Raw genomic sequence first — 20,732 nt, 5'->3', positions numbered from 1 at the left:
ACGGTTACAAAGCAGCTCTTCAAGAGAAGTTTTAAGAATCTGGCCTTCCTTCTAAGGCATAACTGTGTTCAAATTATCCTAAAGAGAGGCTGTATATCAATCTAGCCCAATTTGTGATAAATTTACAACTGGGTTCTGCACAGCAGATTTATAACAACAATTAAACAGAAGGAAAATGGGTCATAAATTTCGGCTGGCACAGTCCGGCACCAAAGAGAAGAAGAGAGAATGGTTTGGCCAGATCAAAAGTCAATAATTTCCACATAAAGTGCTGAAGCTATAGCAAACACAATTTATATGGAAAGAGGCTGGGTTTTTTTTTTCCCCTCCGATCCTTTTCAAAATTAGATATTGGAGAATACAATGAAGCATCTACGTTACAAAGGTCTTATTAAATAATTGGTGTGCTTTCTCAGTTTTACGAGTAGCACACGTACAAACCGCTCCCTGCTCCTCAGTGCTTGAATTTACTGAAGGTAGTGCCCCTTCGATAGGACTAAGGAAACATGGGGCAAAGGAAACATGGGGCAAGTGATTGGGTGACTTGAGAGGGAAAGTTTTAAGCTGAGTTTTGGTGGTGGATTGAGAGGAAAGCCAGATGATTTGGAAGGAAACACATATGGCCTTAGAACAAAGCAGCAGGAATTATAAAGTGGGTTATAACCATATTATAACTGGAAACAGAAATACGTACACCGAAATGAGAAAGACATCAAGGCCACTTGGGTCAAAACTGGTGGCAGGACACAGACTATTATGGGACAGAATGTGTGAATTGTAAAACATGTACCAAGACCATCTTCAGTAGTGAGGGAAGACCTCCAAGTGTCCTTATGCGTGCCAGAAGTTGAGTTCTGCTGAATTAGTGACTTTCACTGCTGACAGTTTCACATCCGGACTGATAAAGGAAGCAGCGAGGCCAACCGCCAACCGGGACTTCACTCTAACCAATAAGGAAGCATTGACTGGCTCTGTGGAAATCACAGGACATGTGGCATGAAGTGGCCACACTGTTATGAGAAGGACATAAGAGCAGGCCATGCTCACGGTTGAGAAGCCCAAGATTGCAAGCAGCGTGACGTGCTGTTGGACTTACATCCCACGGCTCAGGAAATCTGGGTTTTGAAAGTTCAGCGGAAAGGTGTGTGTGATTGCAGAAATTTGAAAGTGGGAGCTTCTGATCTGGGGACCATGGATTCTGGGTACTTGGGTGGACACACCGTTTTCTGGTCACCCAGCAGCTATTCTCCCCCCACTCCCAGGAACAGGGGTTTGGGGATCTCCCTCTCCCCCATCTGAGGTCTCAGTGGTTACTGGGCGGCTGCTTCCAGGCACCAACTCCAGGGATGAGGCAAGTGACCCAGGTCTAAGTCAATCAGAGCATCATAATCTCCTCAGTCCCTGTGATTGGTGGAGGGCTGAGCGTGTGGTCCAGTCGCTACCAGTGAGATGCTGTGAGCCTTTCGCTGGGACTTCAAAGAAAGAGACTCTCGCTGCTTCACATCGCACCTGAGCTGGCTCCGCACTACCCTCCCATCAGCCTATTGAAGGATTCGAGGACTTGAAGGAACCCTCGTTGGAACAAGGAATCATCAGCTTAGAGAGGAGTGTTGCCGGGGCCCGAGCCAAGGGATGGGGTCTAGGATAGAACACCCATAGCGTTTGGGGGCGGCTGGCTGAGTCTGGCATTTCATTCTCCATTTCGTTCACCTGTGGATACAGCAGAATTGCTCTTTTGCCCTCCCTGCCTATTTGAGCAGAGGAAAAGTAACTGGAGAGAGATGTCGGGGCAGAGGGGGCAGCCACTGTTGGTGTGGCCAAGGTGTGGGTCTCCCCTGGGTCACATGGACACTGAAGGAGGCATGGAGGCTCAGAGTGAGCCGTCTTGCCAGTAACCTGCTCCAGGGGGCTGACTGCCCAGGAGATCCCAATGCCCAGAAGCCGTGAGCCCTCTGGATAAGTCCTGCAGGGCCTCGTGCCAGCGCCATGGGAGGTGCTGAGAGAAGCCTCCGTTGTGTAGGAATGGGACTTCTGTTAGATGGCCCCAACCCTGGGGGGAGAAGGGGGCCCAGGAGGGACAGGGAAAGGCTAGGAAGGATTAAAAACAGACCACAGGCTGTCCCCGGGGCAGCTTCCTCAGGCCACAGGTCAGCGTCAGCTAAGGACATGGAAGGACGTTAAATTGGATCAGAGACTGAAATTTTAAACTGGACCAGACTAGTCTGGACTTTTTCATGCCAAAAAGTGACCAGAAATCTTTGAGATCTATTGGAGCCATCATCAAGGAAAGGGAAAAGGAGATCATCAGAGCACAGTAAAAAAATGATAATTGGAGAAAACACAAAAAGTTTCCATGTTTGTACCTCACGTAGTTCAGATTGTTCAACACACTGGTTCCACAGCTGTCTTGAGACCACTAAGGGAGATCCTGTCTGAGAACGGGGTATGCCTAGAGTGAATAGAGCTGAAAGATGGGGAGAGAGAGAACACCGGGTTCCAGTGACAGAGTTTGAGCCCCTGCATCAGGCCACACCCGAGACAAATCTCCTCTCTGGAGTTTTCTGTTATGTGGGTCAATAAACTCCCTGAGCTAATATGGATTAAGTTTTCTATCACTATCAACAGAAAAAAAATCCTGGATTGATACAGTGTACATATACAGTCTTGTTCTTGGGGAGAGGGACATAGCTTCTGTCGGACTCTCATAGAACATTGCTATAAAAGGATATAATTCAGAGGAAAGAAACCCTGAAGCTCGAATCCAGCAATCCCATTGACAGATACAAGAGAAATCATCGGATGAGATGTGTGGGGTTCTACAGGGGTATCATGGAAGAGCTAGGTCCTTGGGGTAGGGTCTGGGGCCTGAGTCTGGCATTAACTGGCACTCAAGAAATATTTGTTGAATGGAAAGCAACAGGAAAATTATGACAAGTCCTACATTACATGCAAATTTTCAGGAGAATATCGAATGTGTGAACATCTAATCTGCATTTCCATGTCCTGACAGATGGCCCATGTTAACAGAACTCTGACTATAGGAAGGAAGGAAGGAAGAAAGGAAGGAAGGAAGGAAGGAAGGAAGGAAGGAAGGAAGGAAGGACCTACAAGTATTCATTGAGTGGGTACCATGTGTTACACTTATACAACTATTAACACAGCTGCGACTGCCAAATCAATTTTTTAAAAACGATAACTCCCATGTATTCCTATTTCTCAGAGACAGTCCCAGTTTGTCTCAGAGAAAGAAAATGACCTGGTGGGGGCAGGGAGCTTCCATTGCTGGGGCAGAACATTGGACCCTGTTTCTTCTTAGAAGAGGGGTTTGGACCCTGAGAGTCTAGGGCTGACTTCTTAAAGTGGAACCTGGGACCACCTGTATCAAAATCGCCTGGTATGTTTATCTAAAACGCAGGCTCCTAGGCCCTGGCCCAGACTTACGGAATAGGAATCTTTGAGGAAAGAGCCCTGGCTTCTGCATTTTTAAACAATCTTCCCAGATAGTTTTAATGCACATGACAGTTTGAAAAACTTTACCTACCAAAATCTGGTTTTTTCCCCATAGGGTCTCAGTGCCTTGTAATGTTCTGCACAGCCCCATGGAAGGTAGTTCTCTGGGGGAAAGAAGCCCCATCTTGGGCTGGGGGGATTGGAAGGAGGCTGGACCACACATTCTAGACTTGATTACTTGATGCCTTCTGTTGGCCTGGAGGGTTTCATTTGGAAGGGAGGTATTTTTTTTCCCATTTTTTTTTTCAGTTGGTGATTAAATTCCATGAAGGTAAGGATCACGACTTCTACCTCTTAGAGCTGCTGCTCCCTCTTCAATACACTGCCCTATCTCCCACACTGTTGACCACTCTCTAGATGCTTAAAAGTCTTTAGTTTGACCTGTGTTCTGGTTTGTTTGAGACCAAGGGGCAAATTCTCACTATTGCCTTTGCTGCCTTCCTGGGATAGCAACCAGAACTTCCTCTGGCAGGTGTCTCCCGAGTTCTCTGTCATATGACATGGGTGTGACTGACTCTAGGGGTGGGATTGACTGGCTGAAGCCCTTCCATGCCCCCATTCCCATGGCCATGATAGTTGGTTCAAGAATGGGCAGTGACCTAAGCATCCTGGCCAGAGTTCACCTGATTGTTATTGAGAATTTGGGGCCACAGATTCTTTTTGCCCTTGGTAATGAGCAGGGAAGCCTGTAGTCCTATACATTCTTGGCAGGCTGCCTGGGCTTTGAGAAGAAAGCACAATGAGAATGGGGCCAGTATGAAGTAGGCACAACCAAGAACTGGGGAGAAACTGGGACCTGAGCACATATTTGAGGCCCAGAAAGACTTGCCTGAAGCCACATCTATTTCTAGGCTGCTCAGTGATCTGTACTATTAAGTCCCTCCTCCCCACCATTTTTTTTTTTTTTTTTTTTTTTGTGCTTGAATCAGTTTGGGTTGGGGTTTTGTTATGTGCCGCTAAATGCATCCTAACCAGTATGCCCTTCAGCTCCTCTTATTTCTCTTTCTGTAACATACCCCAGACATCTTGGGTCCCTTCTCAAACAAACAGAAGGACAGACAGAAAGACAGACAGAAAAATACCACAAGTACCCATGAAACAGAATAAGATGGGTGGTAGGAATAGGTGGTCGGGTTATTTGGATGCATGGCTTGTTGAGATTCCGTGCCCAAAGAATATTGATTAATGGATCAATTTCAACCTGGAGGGAAGCCCTGTCCTGTTCAACATTTTAATCAATGACTTGGATGGAATAGGAGGCAGGCTTAGCAAGTCTCAGATGACACAGAGCTGGAAGAATTGCTAATATGACAGATGGCAGAATCAAGATTCAAAATTATTTTGACTGAGTTGAGCAATAATAAGGATAAATATAAACTCTTGCATCTCGGCTCAAAAAAAATCAATTGTGTAAGCAATGGACTGGGGAGACCTGGCTTGGCAGATGTCATAAGAATGTGGAAATTTACGTTGACCATAAGCTCATGATGAGCCAAAAAGTTAAGGCAATTAGTAACACAGTTAGTGAAGTTTTCAAATATTTGAAATATCAAAATATTGGAGAACTGCATTGGTGAAGAAAGGCTAACCTTGCATCTACTTCCCTGGTGGGTTAAAGAAGTGGAATTTACTGGGAAGCAATTTCCAGTTCAGTATATATTTTTAAAAAGCTGCTGATGATTCTAATAACAGAACAGGCTACCTCCCCAAATTGTGAATGTAATAATTATATCAGCATGTAATAGAAGTCTATTATGGTGGTCTTCAGTCTGTTTATTTATTTATTTATTTATTTAGAGTGAGGGGAGGGGCAGAGAGAGGAGAGTGAGAATCCCAAGTGGGCTCAGCATGTAATAGAAGTCTATTATGGTGGTCTTCAATCTATGTATGTATGTATTTATTTATTTATTTATTATTTATTTATTTATTTTGAGTGAGGGGAGGGGCAGAGAGAGAAGGAGAGTGAGAATCCCAAGTAGGCTCCCCACTGATGTGGGGCTCAGACCCATGAACTGTGAGATCATGACCTGTGCCAAAATCGAGTTGGATGCGTAACTGACTGAGCCACCCAGGTGCCCCTGGTCTTCCTTTTAAAAGCACAGATTTAAAAAATGATTTTAACAACTTGTAAGTCAAAACAATACACACAAAAGCATCCAGAAAAAAATGCGGCGATAAAGTAGCCTAGCTCGGCACTCTTGAAAGTTTGTTTCAGATTCACCAAAGAGGAGCCTCATCTAGAAGGAATATCCAGAATCTGGACTTTGCGCTGACCATCCCCATTTCACCTCATTCCATTTATGGCTTTCCTGCTTGGTGCTCACTCGGGTTTCATTCCTGCTTTGGGTTGGCCCATCCTTATGCCTGCTCCCACTTTCCAGCTTGGTCCCCTTTCCTGCCTCACACTTGCCTCCCAGAGCTGACTCCACAGTCATAGCAGTGGGAAACCACACCTCCTTCCTGCCCCTGCCTTTTGACCCTCACCTGTTGCTAAGACTTTGCAGCCTCCCTGAGCCAGGCCTGGTTTCATGGACAGCCCTAGACAGTGAAGATACGTGTACAATACTCCTTTCCTCTCCTCCCCTCCCCTCTCCTCCCCTCCCCTCCCCTCCCCTCCCCTCTCCTCCCCTCTCCTCTCCTCTCCTCTCCTCTCCCTTCCCTCTCCCTCTCCCTTTCCCTTTCCCTCCCCCTCTCCCTCACGCTCCCTCTCCCCCTCCCCTCCCTTCCCCTTCTTTTTATTTTTCTGTTGTCCTGAACACTTCATTTTACTTGCTAACCCAGAGAGGCAGAGAAGGTGGGCCCTATTTCATCTCATACACTTAGCATGTGATTTTCGCAAGGAAGTTATCAAAAGTAAGTTTCACTTCTACGAACACAAAATCACGTTTCCTGTGGATTTCACAAGGACGACTGTACTCACGAATTTCTCTTTAAAGCTGTCCACCTCTGTCAGAAGCTTCTCTTGGCAGTCAGGGTTGGTGGCCAGGAGGTAGGTGGCAAAAGAGAGCGTGTTGGTGACGATCTCGTAGCCAGCAATGAGGAAGATGAAGGCCTGGCCCACGACCTCATCCACAGTCAGAGGCTTGGACAGGCGTCTGGGCTGGTGCAGGTGGGAGGGACCCGCTGCGCAGTCGGTGGAGAAGACTTGTCTGACCATGTCAAAGCTCTCCACGCCCACGGAGGTGGAGGAATGTCGGGCGTCCAGGATCAGTTGGAGGAAATCTTTCCGCCTCTAAGGGACAAAAGGAGAAAATGCCCATTTTGGTCTTAGAGTCATGTGACGGAGGCACAGAAGAAGACACACACCTGAGCTTGATGGGAACCAGTACCCTCGTTGTGGGCTTATCTGAGATGGCGAGAACCTGGAACCCCCAGTGTCCCTTACATGGCATTGGTTCTCAGCAAACAGCAGACTGTGATGCTGCCATTGAAAAAGGATGAGGCCATTCATCTGGACTGATTGGGAAGGGTGTTAAGCCATTTTGGTAAGGAAAAAACAGCAAGTTGCAGAACAGCCTGAACAGTGGAACCTCATTTCTGTAAAAACAGTACATGTACAATATATATAATTACACGCATTTGTTCACGCATAGAAAATGTTCAGCAGCATCTATACCCAGCAGTTCACAGTGAACTTGGAGGAGGCGGGGAAACCAGCGCGGGGGGGGGGGGGGGGGGGGGGTTTGAGTTTTTTTTTTTTTTTTTTTTTTTTCAATGTTTATTTATTTTTGGGACAAAGAGAGACAGAGCATGAACGGGGGAGGGGCAGAGAGAGAGGGAGACACAGAATCGGAAACAGGCTCCAGGCTCTGAGCCATCAGCCCAGAGCCCGACGCGGGGCTCGAACTCACGGACCGCGAGATCGTGACCTGGCTGAAGTCGGACGCTTAACCGACTGCGCCACCCAGGCGCCCCTGGGGTTTGAGTTTTTACATTATGCATGTTTGTACTGTCGGTTGGTTGGTTGGTTTTCCAACAATGAAAACATCATATAGATTTAAACGAAAGTACGTGTTCCCTTGTGCACTTAGGCACCATTCAGGGCTAATGGATGGGTGGCCATACATTTTCCTCACACAGTAGGAAGTTGGCAGAACTGGGGGGCGGGAGGGAACTAGCCTTGGGGAAGCTTGTCTTCAAAGACCTCCCCCACTCCCTTTGTCCCCAGTGATCCCTTAACCCATTTAAGTGCTTAGAGCTTTCTTACCATTTCCCCCTACCTCCCTTATCAGCAATTTGCATATTCTTTATATTTTTACTGCCACTAATTGTAACCATAGAAGCTTTTGCATATTGCTTTCACATTGACAAAGTGTATCCCTGGCATACCCCTTCTTTGAAAAGCTCTTTAATGTGATGGGTGACAACCAATATGTTACTCTTTTCTGAAGTTTATGGGGCTCAAACAGCAAAAGGAGAGTATCAGAACCACCAGCAGAAACATTATAATTTCAAAGTACTTTGCTTGGTGCAGCGTTTTCTCAATTCATTGACTTCTGAATTTCTATTGCATTAATAATCTATGTCCCACACATCAGCACTTAATTCCATCTTTTAAGATTGCTGTTATCTCACCTGTTGTTGCTTTTTCTCCTCCAAGAGAGTGTAAGCGTGTCCAGGGCAGGACCCTGTGTCCCACCCCCTCCCCCAGCCCACGCTGCGTTGTTGCGCTGAGCACGTTAGGTGTGCAATAAACGATCCCACAAATAACAAGGCTGTGCAGGGAATGCATTTTGAAAAAGGCTGTGTTGGATTGGCTTACAAGTGATGCTATTTGGAGCAGGCAGTTTGGGTCATGAGGCCTTTGCGGCTCTACTGGTGCCCAGCTTTTGTGACCTTGCAAGACATCTGCTGAGAGTCCAGCAGCGTCACAGCTAAGCCTGTGGGCATCAAGAACCTCGAGTCTCAGGAGCCAAGGCCTCCGTGTCCTGCCAGCCTGCTCAGGTCAGCCACACTTGGCTGCCTCTTTCCACCCCGGCCTGCTCGTTCTCATTTCCAGGCGGCATCCTCGAGAGCTGGCTTCCCCCAGATTCCTTCCTGATGCTCTGCCAACATCTGGGTGGCTGTCGTGGCTCCACTGCCAGCCTGGCCGGGCAGAGTCGGGGCAGGGCGGGGCATGATGGCTCATGTGGGAGGTGAGTACCTTCTGCTACCTTGGCTCCTGGAGGAGAACGCGCAGGCCTATCCGCTGGTGAGTGCGAAACTCCTCAGGGTGCTGTGCAGTCCTCCCTGAGGCTCACCTGTGGCTTTGCTGGAGGGCAGTGGGGACGACATGGGCGTGAGAGCACCTTTGGCTTTGGTAGAAGTGGAGCTGGCATCCTTTGCTCTCATCCCCTGCTCAGGCAGGCTGCTAGAAGGCCATCGGAGCTCGGGAGAAATCTGTCTTCACCTCCAGCTACAGAGGCCGGAGGAAAGGGCTGCTCTCCAGGGCCCGTGCGCTGGAGAAGAGCATTAGTGTAGATGGGTTTCTTTTATTTGCACTGCATCACAGAGGCTATTTGAACAGTGCCCATTTAGGACTGAAACAGTGCTGCTTTATGGTTATATCCAAGGAAAATACGCACCCTGATAGATGTAGGTGTCTAATCCACCCATCGGGCTAGAGCTTAGAAAAATATTTACCTTTTAACATCTGTGCTGCATTTTCCACTGCGCAAACACACATCTGCTTGATGGAATGTCTGCAGAGTTTAGATGGGTTTAAAGCAAGTTTTCTTAGTAACCATATAGCTCTGTCTTGACACGGGCAGTCCTGGATTTGTGGTTGGGAGGTTTTTCTCAGATCAGCTCATTGTTTGAAACAAATAGCTCTCGAGTTTATAAAAGGAAGAGCTGGAGGCAATCCCAGTAATTGGATCTTTAATAAACCCCTCACCTCTTAGTGAGCCATTCGGTGCAACAGTTTTAGAATTTTCAGCCCGATTCCACAGCCTGTGGGTTTCGGGCTGGGGGAGGGGTGGGGTGTGTGACAAAACTGTCATCAGGAAGCCCTTCAGAGCGATACTGAGGTTTGAAAATGCGGCTTTCCTCACCCCTCCTTCCCCGGGCTTCATCCTCATTCTGGAGACTCAGGAACCTGATGAGAATATTCTGTCCTTTTAGGCGGAGCTAGGCCAGTGATATCAGCGAGCTGATTCTTCCCACACCTCCAAGGGCGTCAAGTGGAGTTCACCATGGTGCGGGCCAAGGGGCTGTGAGCTTCTATACACCGTCCCCTGCCCCCTGAACCAGACTCCTTTGCCTCACAGGCTCCAGAGGGGGAAGCCAGGCAGATGAGGCCGCTGGTGCATCCAGGCATTAATTAACCCCCCATCTCTTTCTGGGCCAATGGCGCAGCAAGGGACCTCACGTCCTCCCTCGTGAAGCCCTGTGAACCCATCTTTGAGCAACTCTTTTAAAGCTCACACAAGTCAATTCCAGAGAAGACATGTTAGCCCTGGTTTTTTTTCCCCTCTCGAAGCGATGTTCTTGAATGCAACGAGGCCCTTAAAGAATAGTGTTACACATGCATGAATGCATCCAACAGTGACGTTATTTTCCAAACACTGAAAAGTCCGATTTCTATTCTCAGCCAAGTTCAAACAACAAATATTTACTGGATTCCTACTATGCACCAAGCATGGTGCAAGTCTAAGGAGGAAAGAAGTCTCTGGGTCTCAGCTGAAGCGTGAGAGGGCCCTCAGCCCCAGATTTTGCAGCAACATCCTCCATGCTGAAAGTCAAGGTGGGATTAATTGAGAGCTGCCTAAACTCCCCTCTACTGGTAGTGCTGTTCACTCTACAACTCCATCTTGCCAGTTTTCAGTATACAGAATATGCCGATGAAAAGTACATGTGAAAATTTACCTAGAAAATTCTTTGGGGCTGCTATTGCCTGTGCTTGAAATAGAGAGGCCATGAGTTTTGGGGGGTACCCATGGCAGAGCATGGACAATTTGATCTGGGTTTCTCTCCACCATCCTTCCCCCTCCCCTTTCTCTTTCTTGTTCGCCCCCTCCTCACCCCTTCTCCTTTCCTTCCAGTGCCCTGGAAGGCTCTAAGTGGTAGGCCACTGAAGGCCAGCAAAGTGTGGTGTGTGGGGTGGGTAGGGAAGAGACAGAAGAAACAGAACTGTACCAAATTAGGCCCCATTCCATTTCAACGACAGGCCCTAGTAAGATACGTTACCTCTTCTGCTGCTTGCTGGTCCCGCAAGGCAATCACATTCCTAATGAGTTTGTTAAAAAAGCCATTCAGTTCATCTCGGTTCTTATTGGGCAAAATCCGGGCCAGTGGGACCATTATGGATGGAAATGATACTTGAAAGAAAAAAAACAAAAGCGGCACTGAAAACGGGGCGGCAATAACCCCAGGGCTATTAGATGCCTGTTGCCAGGGAAGCAAACCCTGGCCTTGACTTAGTCATTGGAAGCCGGGGCTCCCCTCTGGATCTGCACTCTTCCCGGCAGGGTTTGGACCTCATTTCACTTCCCGACTCCTCGCGTTCCTTGCACATTGTAAGCACTCGGTAAATGTCTGCACAGATGAATCCCCACTTCCATCTGGCTCCCAAGAATTCAGTCTCATACTTAGAAATTAATTTTCCAGGTCCTAGATCTGAGGGTTCAAGGTCTTTGTATTTCATCAAGAAAGGACAGATTATAGGCCCTGTTTTAAATCTTAGCAAGTGGTGGAAGCTGATCTACTTTCTTAACTTTCCGGTCATTTGCATTTTCCCCCCACTTTCTTAACTTTCTGGTTATTTGCATAATTGTCCCCAGAGCTCCACCTGAATGGTCTCTAAGAGCTGCTGCCCAGGGGCAGCTGGTGGCAGGAATGCTGGCCCCTTGGGTATCTCCCCTGCTGTGCCAGGCAGGAAGCCTGTGCCTTTGCTGCCATGGCCTTGGGACAGAGCCACCTGGGGACACTTATCCCCTCCTAGAGGGTGGCTTAGGCTGAGGGGCTGAGCCGCTGCAGTGTTGTTCAGGTCAGTTCAGCTTCCCAGCATCAGACAGTGGGCTCACTGCGTACAGGCAGTGCGTGGGAGCCAGGATGGAGAGGGTAGTTCTGGACCCCAGCAGATCTCAGAGCACTCTGCCCATTTTCAAGAGCCAGAGTCTGAACCAATGTGGGATAGCAGGGAGGTGGGTTCAGAGAGGAGTAGTAGCAGGGCTGGGACAATGGGGGCATCTACCCCCCCCCCCCCCCCCCCGCCCCGGGTATGTCCATGGTCAACGGCAAGTGGAGCTGAGTCAGCGGAGTAGTTCCCAGGGGGCCGAGGGGGCAAGGGGCAAAGGGACTGCTTTGATCCCTCAGCAACTCCTCCTATAATTTCATTGCGGGTCTGATGGAGGCGACTTGGACTTCCACAGAAATGGACTCAGAAATGGGAGTGAAACTGACCAAGGAATGAATACAATTTAGCAGCCCGGCAGAAAGGTTAGAAGTTAGGGCAATAATCAATAACAACAATAGCCACCCTTCAATACTTCCATAAAAGCAAGAAGATGCTGGAATTGGCCAGAGGGTAAAAACTCACTTCTAAAATAAAAATAAAATAAATCGACCAGTCTCCACAGCATTAGGTAACCTGCTAGTCACCCTTCGTGTATGATTTCTAGTTTACTGTGCTTTGGGCTTCAAGCAGAGAAGCCTTCCAAAGGGGATTTTGCTGGAGGGGAGAAATATGTCCTAGAAAATGAAGGCTTTGGGCTCCAGTCTAGGCTCTGGCTTTCTAAGCCTCAATTTTCTCGTCTGTGAAGTGGGTGAGAATACTTCTCTCCTAGTGAACACAGCACTAACAGGCCTTGCAAGCAAAGCGGCTGCTGTTGCTGCTGTGGCGGTGGTGAGAGGGGCGGGCGCTTCCTGTCTTGGTGATGGGTAGTCCTGAGTGGTGACAAGAGGAGCCCGGGTGGCCCCGGGAACATAAGGCCTCTGCAGAGTGGACTCCGCAGGGTGACTCCCAGAGGCACCTGGAGTTGTGGCGAGAGATGCCTGGGCCACCCAGCTGTCACGGGGACTGGCCAGCTTGCTGGACCCCTGCCTTGCTGCCCTGGGCGGGAGCTGTACTTACAGATTAAAACCAGGATCGGCCTGGGGATGGAGTACGCAAAGAAACGCCTGCAGTGCTTCACAAAGGGGTCCTCAGGAGCCCCCCGGGAGTCCACCTGGGTGCCAAAGGCGACACTGGCAACCACATCTGTAGTGTAGCAGCTGTAGCACCTGTGGGACAGGAGACCGTCACACACGCTACTAAAGAGGCACCACTTCATCGTCTACCTGCTCGAGCTCAAAGGAGGTGGTCAGAGGGGAGCCCCTGGAATGGGGTCCTTTGAGCGTGGCAACAGAATTTGGGAGGAGACACCAAAACATATCTGATCACTGATGCAAACACAGACTGGGGAGGGGAGGAGAGCATCACTTCCTCACCTTGCAAGCTTCAGGCAGCCTTAATCAGCCGCAGTCAGATTCCAAGAAATATGCTCCAACCCATCCTCCCCAGGGAGGAGGGAAAACAGTGGACCCAAAGCTCATAAGCATTACCCCAAAGCTGTGCAGCGTTGGTCCAAAGCCAGGATCGAGTGGTTAATTGATAAATAGCAAGTTGGGATTGATGAATTAACAACCTGGTTGTCTAGTTTTATTAGCTGTTTCCCCCTCTTCCTCCCAATGATTTTACAGTTTTTGTAAGAGTTACAAACAAAAAACAAGGGCACTTCACACTCAAATAAATTCAAGACAAACTTTGGGACCAGCTTCATGAACATATGTATATTATTACAGAAAACACACGTTGCACTTTAGAAACAAACAGAAGGAAAAGTGTCTGGCAATCGCTCGGGAAAAATTAACCTCTTAGGCTCTAAGAAGCCTGCCCTAAAATGGCCATTTTAAACCAGAATGATCCTTTTTTGTTATCTTAGAGGAGCAGTCAGGTTAAGTTATTTCTAAAAAAGGCTACCAACGGCGTATGCATATCCTTTTATAATTAAAAGTTCTTATTTTTGTGGCTTGACATAGGCACATATGTAGTTCCTTTTTTCTCCTAACCAACAGCTTATCATTAAGGGATAAATGACATCTCCAGATGACTTCTTTTATTTTGACTGCTTTATTGAAAACATTTCTACAATTGATTACACATGTCCCCACTATAGCAAAAGCAGTTTGCCTACTGAATGTGATTTCATCTGATCCTACAGGCTGAAGAGTTAAGAGGGTTTTTTTTTTTTTTGGAAGAGTTAAGGATTTTTAAGTTACTTACTTTGCTTTTGTAACCATTCAGCCCATCTTATCTTTAGCCAACTCATGCATCTCATGACCAGAGAGAAAGTGTATGAGAGGATTTTGTAAACACAATGGCAGAATTTAAATGCTGATGATAATGGTGTTATTATTTTATTAGCAGTGATAATAAGAACGAGCCAGCTCCTGGCTGGTCTGCGTCTCTCGCCCTACTCTGTAAGCCATAACTTAGCAGAGGACAACTGGAGGGAAAGCCAAATAATTAGTCATTTAAATTTGGTGTTCACCGCTAAGTCATGGCTTCCAGGCTGAGGTACACCACAATTTTTCTTGAAGTAAAAATGCACAGACTTCCCCCCCCCCCCATCCCCCGGGGAACCCTGTCCTTCCTGCCCACTCCTGGGTCTGCAGAGGTCGGAGGGCGTGTCCAACCACACACCGCTGCCCACTCAAGGCTTCCCTCCACACGCCACACTTACCCTAGCCTTTGTTCATATTCTTTTCACATTTTACGGGGGTTTCCTTTTTTATTATTCAGTCCACCCATGCTTTTATGGGCCTCTAGCATTTCCATAGTTTGCTGGTCCCGAGGTAATTGTCCAGCAATTATGTACAGTTACAAGAAGCAGCAATTCAGAAGTGCAATTTCTCATCTGTCATGTAGCCATGTAGCACCCTTACCTCTGGATGTCGAAAGCATCCCCGGATTCCGCATAGCCTTTTAAGTGAGCCAGGAGCATGTCACAGGCTTGGCTGATTAGGGGAGTCATCTGATAGCAGATAACAAAGGTGTAATTAGGACACGATGCAGAGAGCACACCTAAAGTAGCTGCAGATACAGAGGTTATGTGTGGTCCTTCCTGGGAAAATGGACAAGGCAACCTTCCTGCAGCCGAGATTCAAGAGGAAGTTTTGAAATTCACAAATATCGTAACATACAATAGCCATAAATGTCTACTTTAGCTTAAGCAATCTGTTCTTTTGGAAGCAAAAAGAAGAAAGGATGTAGAGTAAATACGGTGAAATAATTACAAAAATGATCATTAAGTGCTTAGAAATGAGAATCACTACTCGGTTGCATGACATTTGGTTAGCATTAGAGAGTAAATAGACCACAATCCATATGTACTCTCTCTGGAATTAGCCCAAATCCATGTTTGCTTGGTTCCAATTATACTTTAGATCTTCTACTAGAGTATAGAATCTTAGTCTCCAAAGGAACGTGAGGTCGTCCATTTCAACGGCTTATTCAATACGAAAATCATTTTTAGAGCATTTCTGTTGGATGGCTATTCATCTCTGCTTCAGCTGCTTAAAACTTTTGAGTATGTATAAGGGAACCTTGACATCAAGAGGCCTTCCATGCCCACCCAGGAAAACTGCTGAGTTTCTTTTCTTTTCTTTTTTTTTTTTTTTTAATTTTTAATGTTTTATTATTTATTTTTGAGAGAGAGAGAGATAGAGTGTGAGCGGGGACAGGGAGTAGCAGAGAGAGAGAGAGACACGGAATCTGAAGCAGTTCCGACGCGGGCCTCCAATCCATGAACCGTGAAATCATGACCTGAGCCCAAGTTGGACACTTAACCGACTGAGCCACACAGGCGTCCCCCCCTTTTTTAAATTTTTTTTTTTTTTCAACGTTTATTTATTTTTGGGACAGAGAGAGACAGAGCATGAACGGGGGAGGGGCAGAGAGAGAGGGAGACACAGAATCGGAAACAGGCTCCAGGCTCTGAGCCATCAGCCCAGAGCCCGACGCGGGGCTCGAACTCACGGACCGCGAGATCGTGACCTGGCTGAAGTCGGACGCTTAACCGACTGCGCCACCCAGGCGCCCCGTCCCCCCCTTTTTTAATATTAAAATATTTTCATTTTGGAATCCGTCTAACATATGCCCAGAAAGATACAGAGAATGGTGTCGCGAACATTTGTGTAATTATTATCCAGCAAGTTTGGATCTCACTTCTGGCCGCCACCACGTTGACCCCAGCCGTCTGGCTCAAGTGGATGGAATTCTTTGTGGAGCTAACGGGCAGCCACATGACCTTCTGTTTTCTCCCTCATGTTTGCAAAGCCAGGTCGGAAACATCAAGGGGAGTCCTTCCAGCCAGTGCCCGTTCTAGAACAACATCGTAGCTAAAGCAGCCCGGCCCTAATACCTCGTTCTGACCATTTCTTATGGAAAACATTTTTGAAATGTTAAATATGTTTAGATTTTACTATTTTGACACTAGAATATAACTTCTCGTGGAGGCCAGGGGAGGTTTTTGTCTTTTTGTTCATTTTTATGGCCCCAGAACCTACAACAGGGCCTTAGCCCATGGTAATTCTTTGTCGAACGAGTGAAGGAGTTGGAATGATTATGTAAGCCTCAGTCTTTGCTCTTAAAGTCTCGAGGATTTGGGGAAAGTTACAAAATGTTAATCTACTTGTTAGAATATATGTTGTTCGGAGGCAAAATCTGCCCCCTTTAACAACCTCGCACTGGTTTCATTGCCTTCTTCCCCTTGGTAGTGCTTCCAATACTCAGACGGCAGGTGCTGCTTCTCCTCACAGACCAGACAGTTCTTCCCCATCCCTTCAGCACCCCTCGTACACATGGTCTACACACACTTCTCCAATCTCATTGTGCGGGCTCTCTCTCTCTCTCTCTCTCTCCCCCTGCCTCCCTCAGTCATGTCACTCTGGAAAGGCAGCTCCATCAATGGAGCACGGTATTTCAGGTAAGATCTCCTATTAAATCTCTGGGGCGCCTGGGTGGCTCAGTCGGTTAAGCGTCTGACTTCGGCTCAGGTCATGATCTCGCAGTTCGTGAGTTCGAGCCCTGTGTTGGCCTCTGTGCTGACAGCTCAGAGCCTGGAGCCTGCTTTGGATTCTGTGTCTGCCTCTGTCTCTCTGCCCCTCCCCCCCTCTCAAAAATAAGTAAACATTAAAAAAAATTATTAAAAAAATCATAAATGGATCACTCCCCTGCCTGCCAATCACAAGCCAGGGGTGTGTTGACTTTTTTAGAAGACACCTATGACAGGCAAACATTGAGGTTCCAGTCAACAAAAACCACAAGGTTTTTGATGACCATGAATCATCACCATAGGCAATTGATTTTTTGACACTTCAGGTTCCATTCATTAGAAGCGAATTTACATTTACATTACATTTATTGCCTTGAAAACTTGTCCTGCTGTGTGTTCTGAGCAGAACAAGCTCTTAACTCCCCCTCAAACATTCAGGTGATTGGAGAAGCCCCGGCACAGTGGGACAGCCTGAGCGGCTGGTTGGAGGGACATCGGCTTTGTGGGACCCCTCCTTCCCATAGCTCTGCAAGCCAACCCCACGGTCTCTGGAGGGTAAGGAAAGAACTGTAGCTACAGGGTCTCTGGCAGAGTCCATCCTGAGAAGCAGAAGGACATTCCCAGTGAGTAAGAGTGAGCTGTAGTCTAAGCTCAGGGCTGCGTCAGTTCCCAGAACCAGGGACAGTGGCCTGGGGGCAGCCACATGGCAGGTCAAGGAGCAGACGCTCAGCGAGGAACATACACACACAGTGAAGAGATGGCAGAGCATCCGAGATACCCCCTTGTTGCCAAGACTCCTGGAAGAAGCCTCTGGAGAGGAAACTCCTGGGGAAAAGGACTTTTAGCTCATGGAGCTTCAAGTGCTTAGAGCCCTAGAGTGTTTGTACCCGGTGTGGGTGGGCCAAGGATGTGCTCATGCATTCAGATCTCCTCTCCTGTAACACTGCCTAGTCCTGTTGGTTCCACGTGAAACTTGATAAGTGTGCCTTCTAAGCCTCCATTCAGTTTGTCACTGGTATACAGGATCAAACACGGAGCCCCGTGGCCCCCCACCACACTGCTACTTTACGTAGCTGTGGAATCGGTCAGTCGTCATCGTTTCTGGCCCCTCAGCCAGCTGTGCATGAGCCTAAGTGAATATTCAGCCAGGCAGCAATTACCAGTCAGTTGGCTGGGGAAGACTTTGTCAAATGATGTGCCCAAATAGAAATGTAATTGACCTCACATGCCTGTCCTGAAGTCTGCTCAAAACAGGGATGAGGGTGGCTATCCTGACTGATTCTTGATAACTGGGTGGGCTCTCTATGCCAACTGCGTTCTTCTCTAAATGCTCACAAACTGTCCACTTAATAATCCATCAGTACAAAAGTGCATGTAAATGGGTCACTTTTTAAAAAAATGTTTATTTTATTTATTTTGAGAGAGAGCAAGGGAGGGGCAGAGAGTGAGGGAGAGAGAGAGTCCCGAGCAGGCTCCATGCTGTCAGCACAGAGCCCAACATCAGGTTCAATCTCACAAATCGTGAGAGCATGATCGGAGCCAAAATCAAGAGTCAGAGCCTTAACTGACTGAGCCACCCAGGTGCCCCTAAATGGGTCATTTTTAATGGCCTCCGGGCCACCATTCTCAAAAATTCTTAGACTACCTTTGTGTTTGGAGAACTCTGTACTCTCTCAGCCACCTTTCTATGACTGGCTTCACTGGCTACATTCTTCCATTTTAATAAACTTGGTGGTACAAGTGAACTCTATTTTAATAAAATCCCATATACCAAAATTTCTCTTAGATTTGTTTTAGAGGAATAAGAGCATGGTAAAAAGAAAAATACTGTTTGAAAGGAAGTCCTTTTAGATATCAAGCTTCCAGCTTCCTTAATGTAACAAAAATGGTATGCGACATAAAATATGGTTTCCACTTAACTCTTCAGAAGTGTGCCCTGTGTATAAAGAGGGGTCCATCCATATTGAATCCAGTTGTATGCTGGACAGTGCAAAGGGGGGCTGTCCCCACTGCCCACCATCGGTTCCTCTACGTGCTTGTAACTAGAATGCTTTGCGGCTGACTGGCACGATTGTAATTTTCTATCATGATCTGCCTGCTTTTTTCGCACTGAATGGATAATGACATTTTTATTTGGGTTAATGTGATATGAGATGGGGCATGTAATATGAAAAATGTTTTTAAAAAGCAATGCAGAGAAAATATTATAAGACAGTAGAGCATGATCTGTATGTTGGCCAATAGCCATCATTTCAGACTTTTCTTCCTTGCATTATACACAGGTAGTTATGGAATATTCACTCTTACATGAGTTGCATACAAACAAAAGCTCTCTTTGATGGGCTTGCAATCATCTTTATACAATCCACAAGCCCAGCAGTTATTCCCGTAGATTTGCAGACAGGCAGGCATAGGTGGCTTGTGCAAACACACACGCACAGATGAACACACAGTGCTATCGTCAGATCTTAATAAAAGATTCTCATTGGATTGTTACATTTTATCTTTGAAGGATAATGAGAAATTTTTATTTTTGTTTTTTCCCCCACATTTTTCACAATGCACATATGTTACACTTACCATCAGATAAAATATTAATGTTATTAGGTTTTAAAAGAAGGATTTCTTTTTGGGGATGACAGTCTAGCAGCCATGCCCCCTGGGGGAAAGTTACCTGTTTTCCTTCTCTCACCTCTCACACTGGTTGTCTTTATTCTAGAAGATGCTGAGTGTATGGCTGGTCAGCTGTTTGGTAACTAGCAGTCACCATCAAGTGTAAAGTATCATCCTCAGCCTGGGAAAGAAATTGTTCAAGGAAGAAGTCCTTGCTCACCTGGGGTTGACTGTATGGTTAAATCATCCAGTTAAAAAAATGGTATATATATATATATATACATATATATATATATATATGTATATATATATATATACACACACACACCTATATATATATATACACCTATATGTATATACACCTATATATATATACACACACCTATATATATATACCTATATATATACCTATATATATATATATACACCTATATATATACCTATATATATATACACCTATATATATACCTATATATACCCATATATATATACCTATATATATATACCTATATATATATATATATACCTATATATATATATATATATATACACCTATATATACACACCTATGTATATATATATATACACACATGTATACATGTATACATATATGGATATATATACACACATGGATATACATATATATGGATATACCCATATATATCCATATATATGTGTGTGTGTGTGTGTGTGTGTATATATATATATATATATATATTTTTTTTTTTTTTTTTTCACTGATTATGTTTAGGGAATTCTGAGTCAAGGTATAGACAGAGGGCAATAGAGTTAATTCAAGAAGGCGGAGAGAGCTTTCTGAGTAGTCAAATGAGAACTCGTGAGGTAATGACAAGGGGTAAGAAGTTCTCCTGCTCAAAGGCTTTCTTCTCTCCTTTTAGGTGATCCCCAGAATTTCATCACTGGAGTGTCCTTCTTTGAGGCTAAGATGCTGACCTTGTTAAATACACTTGACCCTGGGAGAGCAAATACTCAAAGCCTCTGCCAATTATCAGATTTCCTCTCCTTGGCACTTTTTACTTGTGTGACCTTGGGCAAATTGCTTAACTTTATTGAGTCTGTTTCTTCATCTGCAAAATGGGAATAATTAGACCTCCCTTGAAGAGTTTGATAGAGATCATAGACATAAAAGGCTTGGCCCTAGAAGGTAGGTTGGCTGTCCTCTGGAGGACCCCCATGATCCCAGACCGGTTTGGATACCTGGCAACATTTTCTCTTCTCTTATTCCTCATAGACAGTGCCACATCTGATCCACCTTACCATGGTTCTGGCCTCACCATGTTAATATCACTTCCTTGTATCATCTTTATCTCCCCACTGACTATTCTAATTCAGGCTTTGCCACCTGTCACCTGGAATACGGCTGTCATCCTGCTTCTTAAGAACAAAGCGGTGGAAGGGGCGCCTGGGTGGCGCAGTCGGTTGAGCGTCCGACTTCAACCAGGTCACGATCTCGCGGTCCGTGAGTTCGAGCCCCGCGTCAGGCTCTGGGCTGATGGCTCAGAGCCTGGAGCCTGTTTCCGATTCTGTGTCTCCCTCTCTCTCTGCCCCTCCCCCGTTCATGCTCTGTCTCTC

At 46.4% G+C, this 20,732-nt stretch overlaps 1 protein-coding gene and 1 long non-coding RNA gene across 3 annotated transcripts in view; one reads left to right on the top strand and one right to left on the bottom strand.

Annotated features, from left to right (window-relative positions):
- The window catches only part of TBXAS1 (thromboxane A synthase 1), a 156,745-nt gene that overhangs the window by 42,271 nt on the left and 93,742 nt on the right, over positions 1-20,732 (bottom strand). The window contains exons 6-9 of the mRNA XM_045495859.1: positions 14,416-14,504; positions 12,563-12,711; positions 10,678-10,808; positions 6,431-6,742 (exon numbers count right to left, since the gene is read on the bottom strand). Coding sequence (XP_045351815.1) covers positions 6,431-6,742; positions 10,678-10,808; positions 12,563-12,711; positions 14,416-14,504 — 681 coding nt within the window. The remainder of the gene's footprint in view (positions 1-6,430; positions 6,743-10,677; positions 10,809-12,562; positions 12,712-14,415; positions 14,505-20,732) is intronic.
- LOC123606954 overlaps positions 1-20,732 on the top strand; it is a 90,318-nt gene that overhangs the window by 37,159 nt on the left and 32,427 nt on the right. Inside the window, exon 3 of one of the 2 annotated variants that reach the window (XR_006716581.1) lies at positions 20,039-20,550. The exons of the other annotated variant lie outside the window; for it this stretch is intronic. This is a non-coding gene — a long non-coding RNA (uncharacterized LOC123606954). Of the gene's footprint in view, positions 1-20,038; positions 20,551-20,732 lie in introns of those variants that run through there. 2 annotated transcript variants of the gene reach the window in all.

Source organism: Leopardus geoffroyi, chromosome A2, assembly GCF_018350155.1.
Source record: "Leopardus geoffroyi isolate Oge1 chromosome A2, O.geoffroyi_Oge1_pat1.0, whole genome shotgun sequence".
Lineage (NCBI taxonomy): Eukaryota > Metazoa > Chordata > Mammalia > Carnivora > Felidae > Leopardus > Leopardus geoffroyi.
The sequence above is the reverse complement of the archived record's forward strand: the minus strand, read 5'-3'. Positions and strand labels throughout refer to the sequence as shown.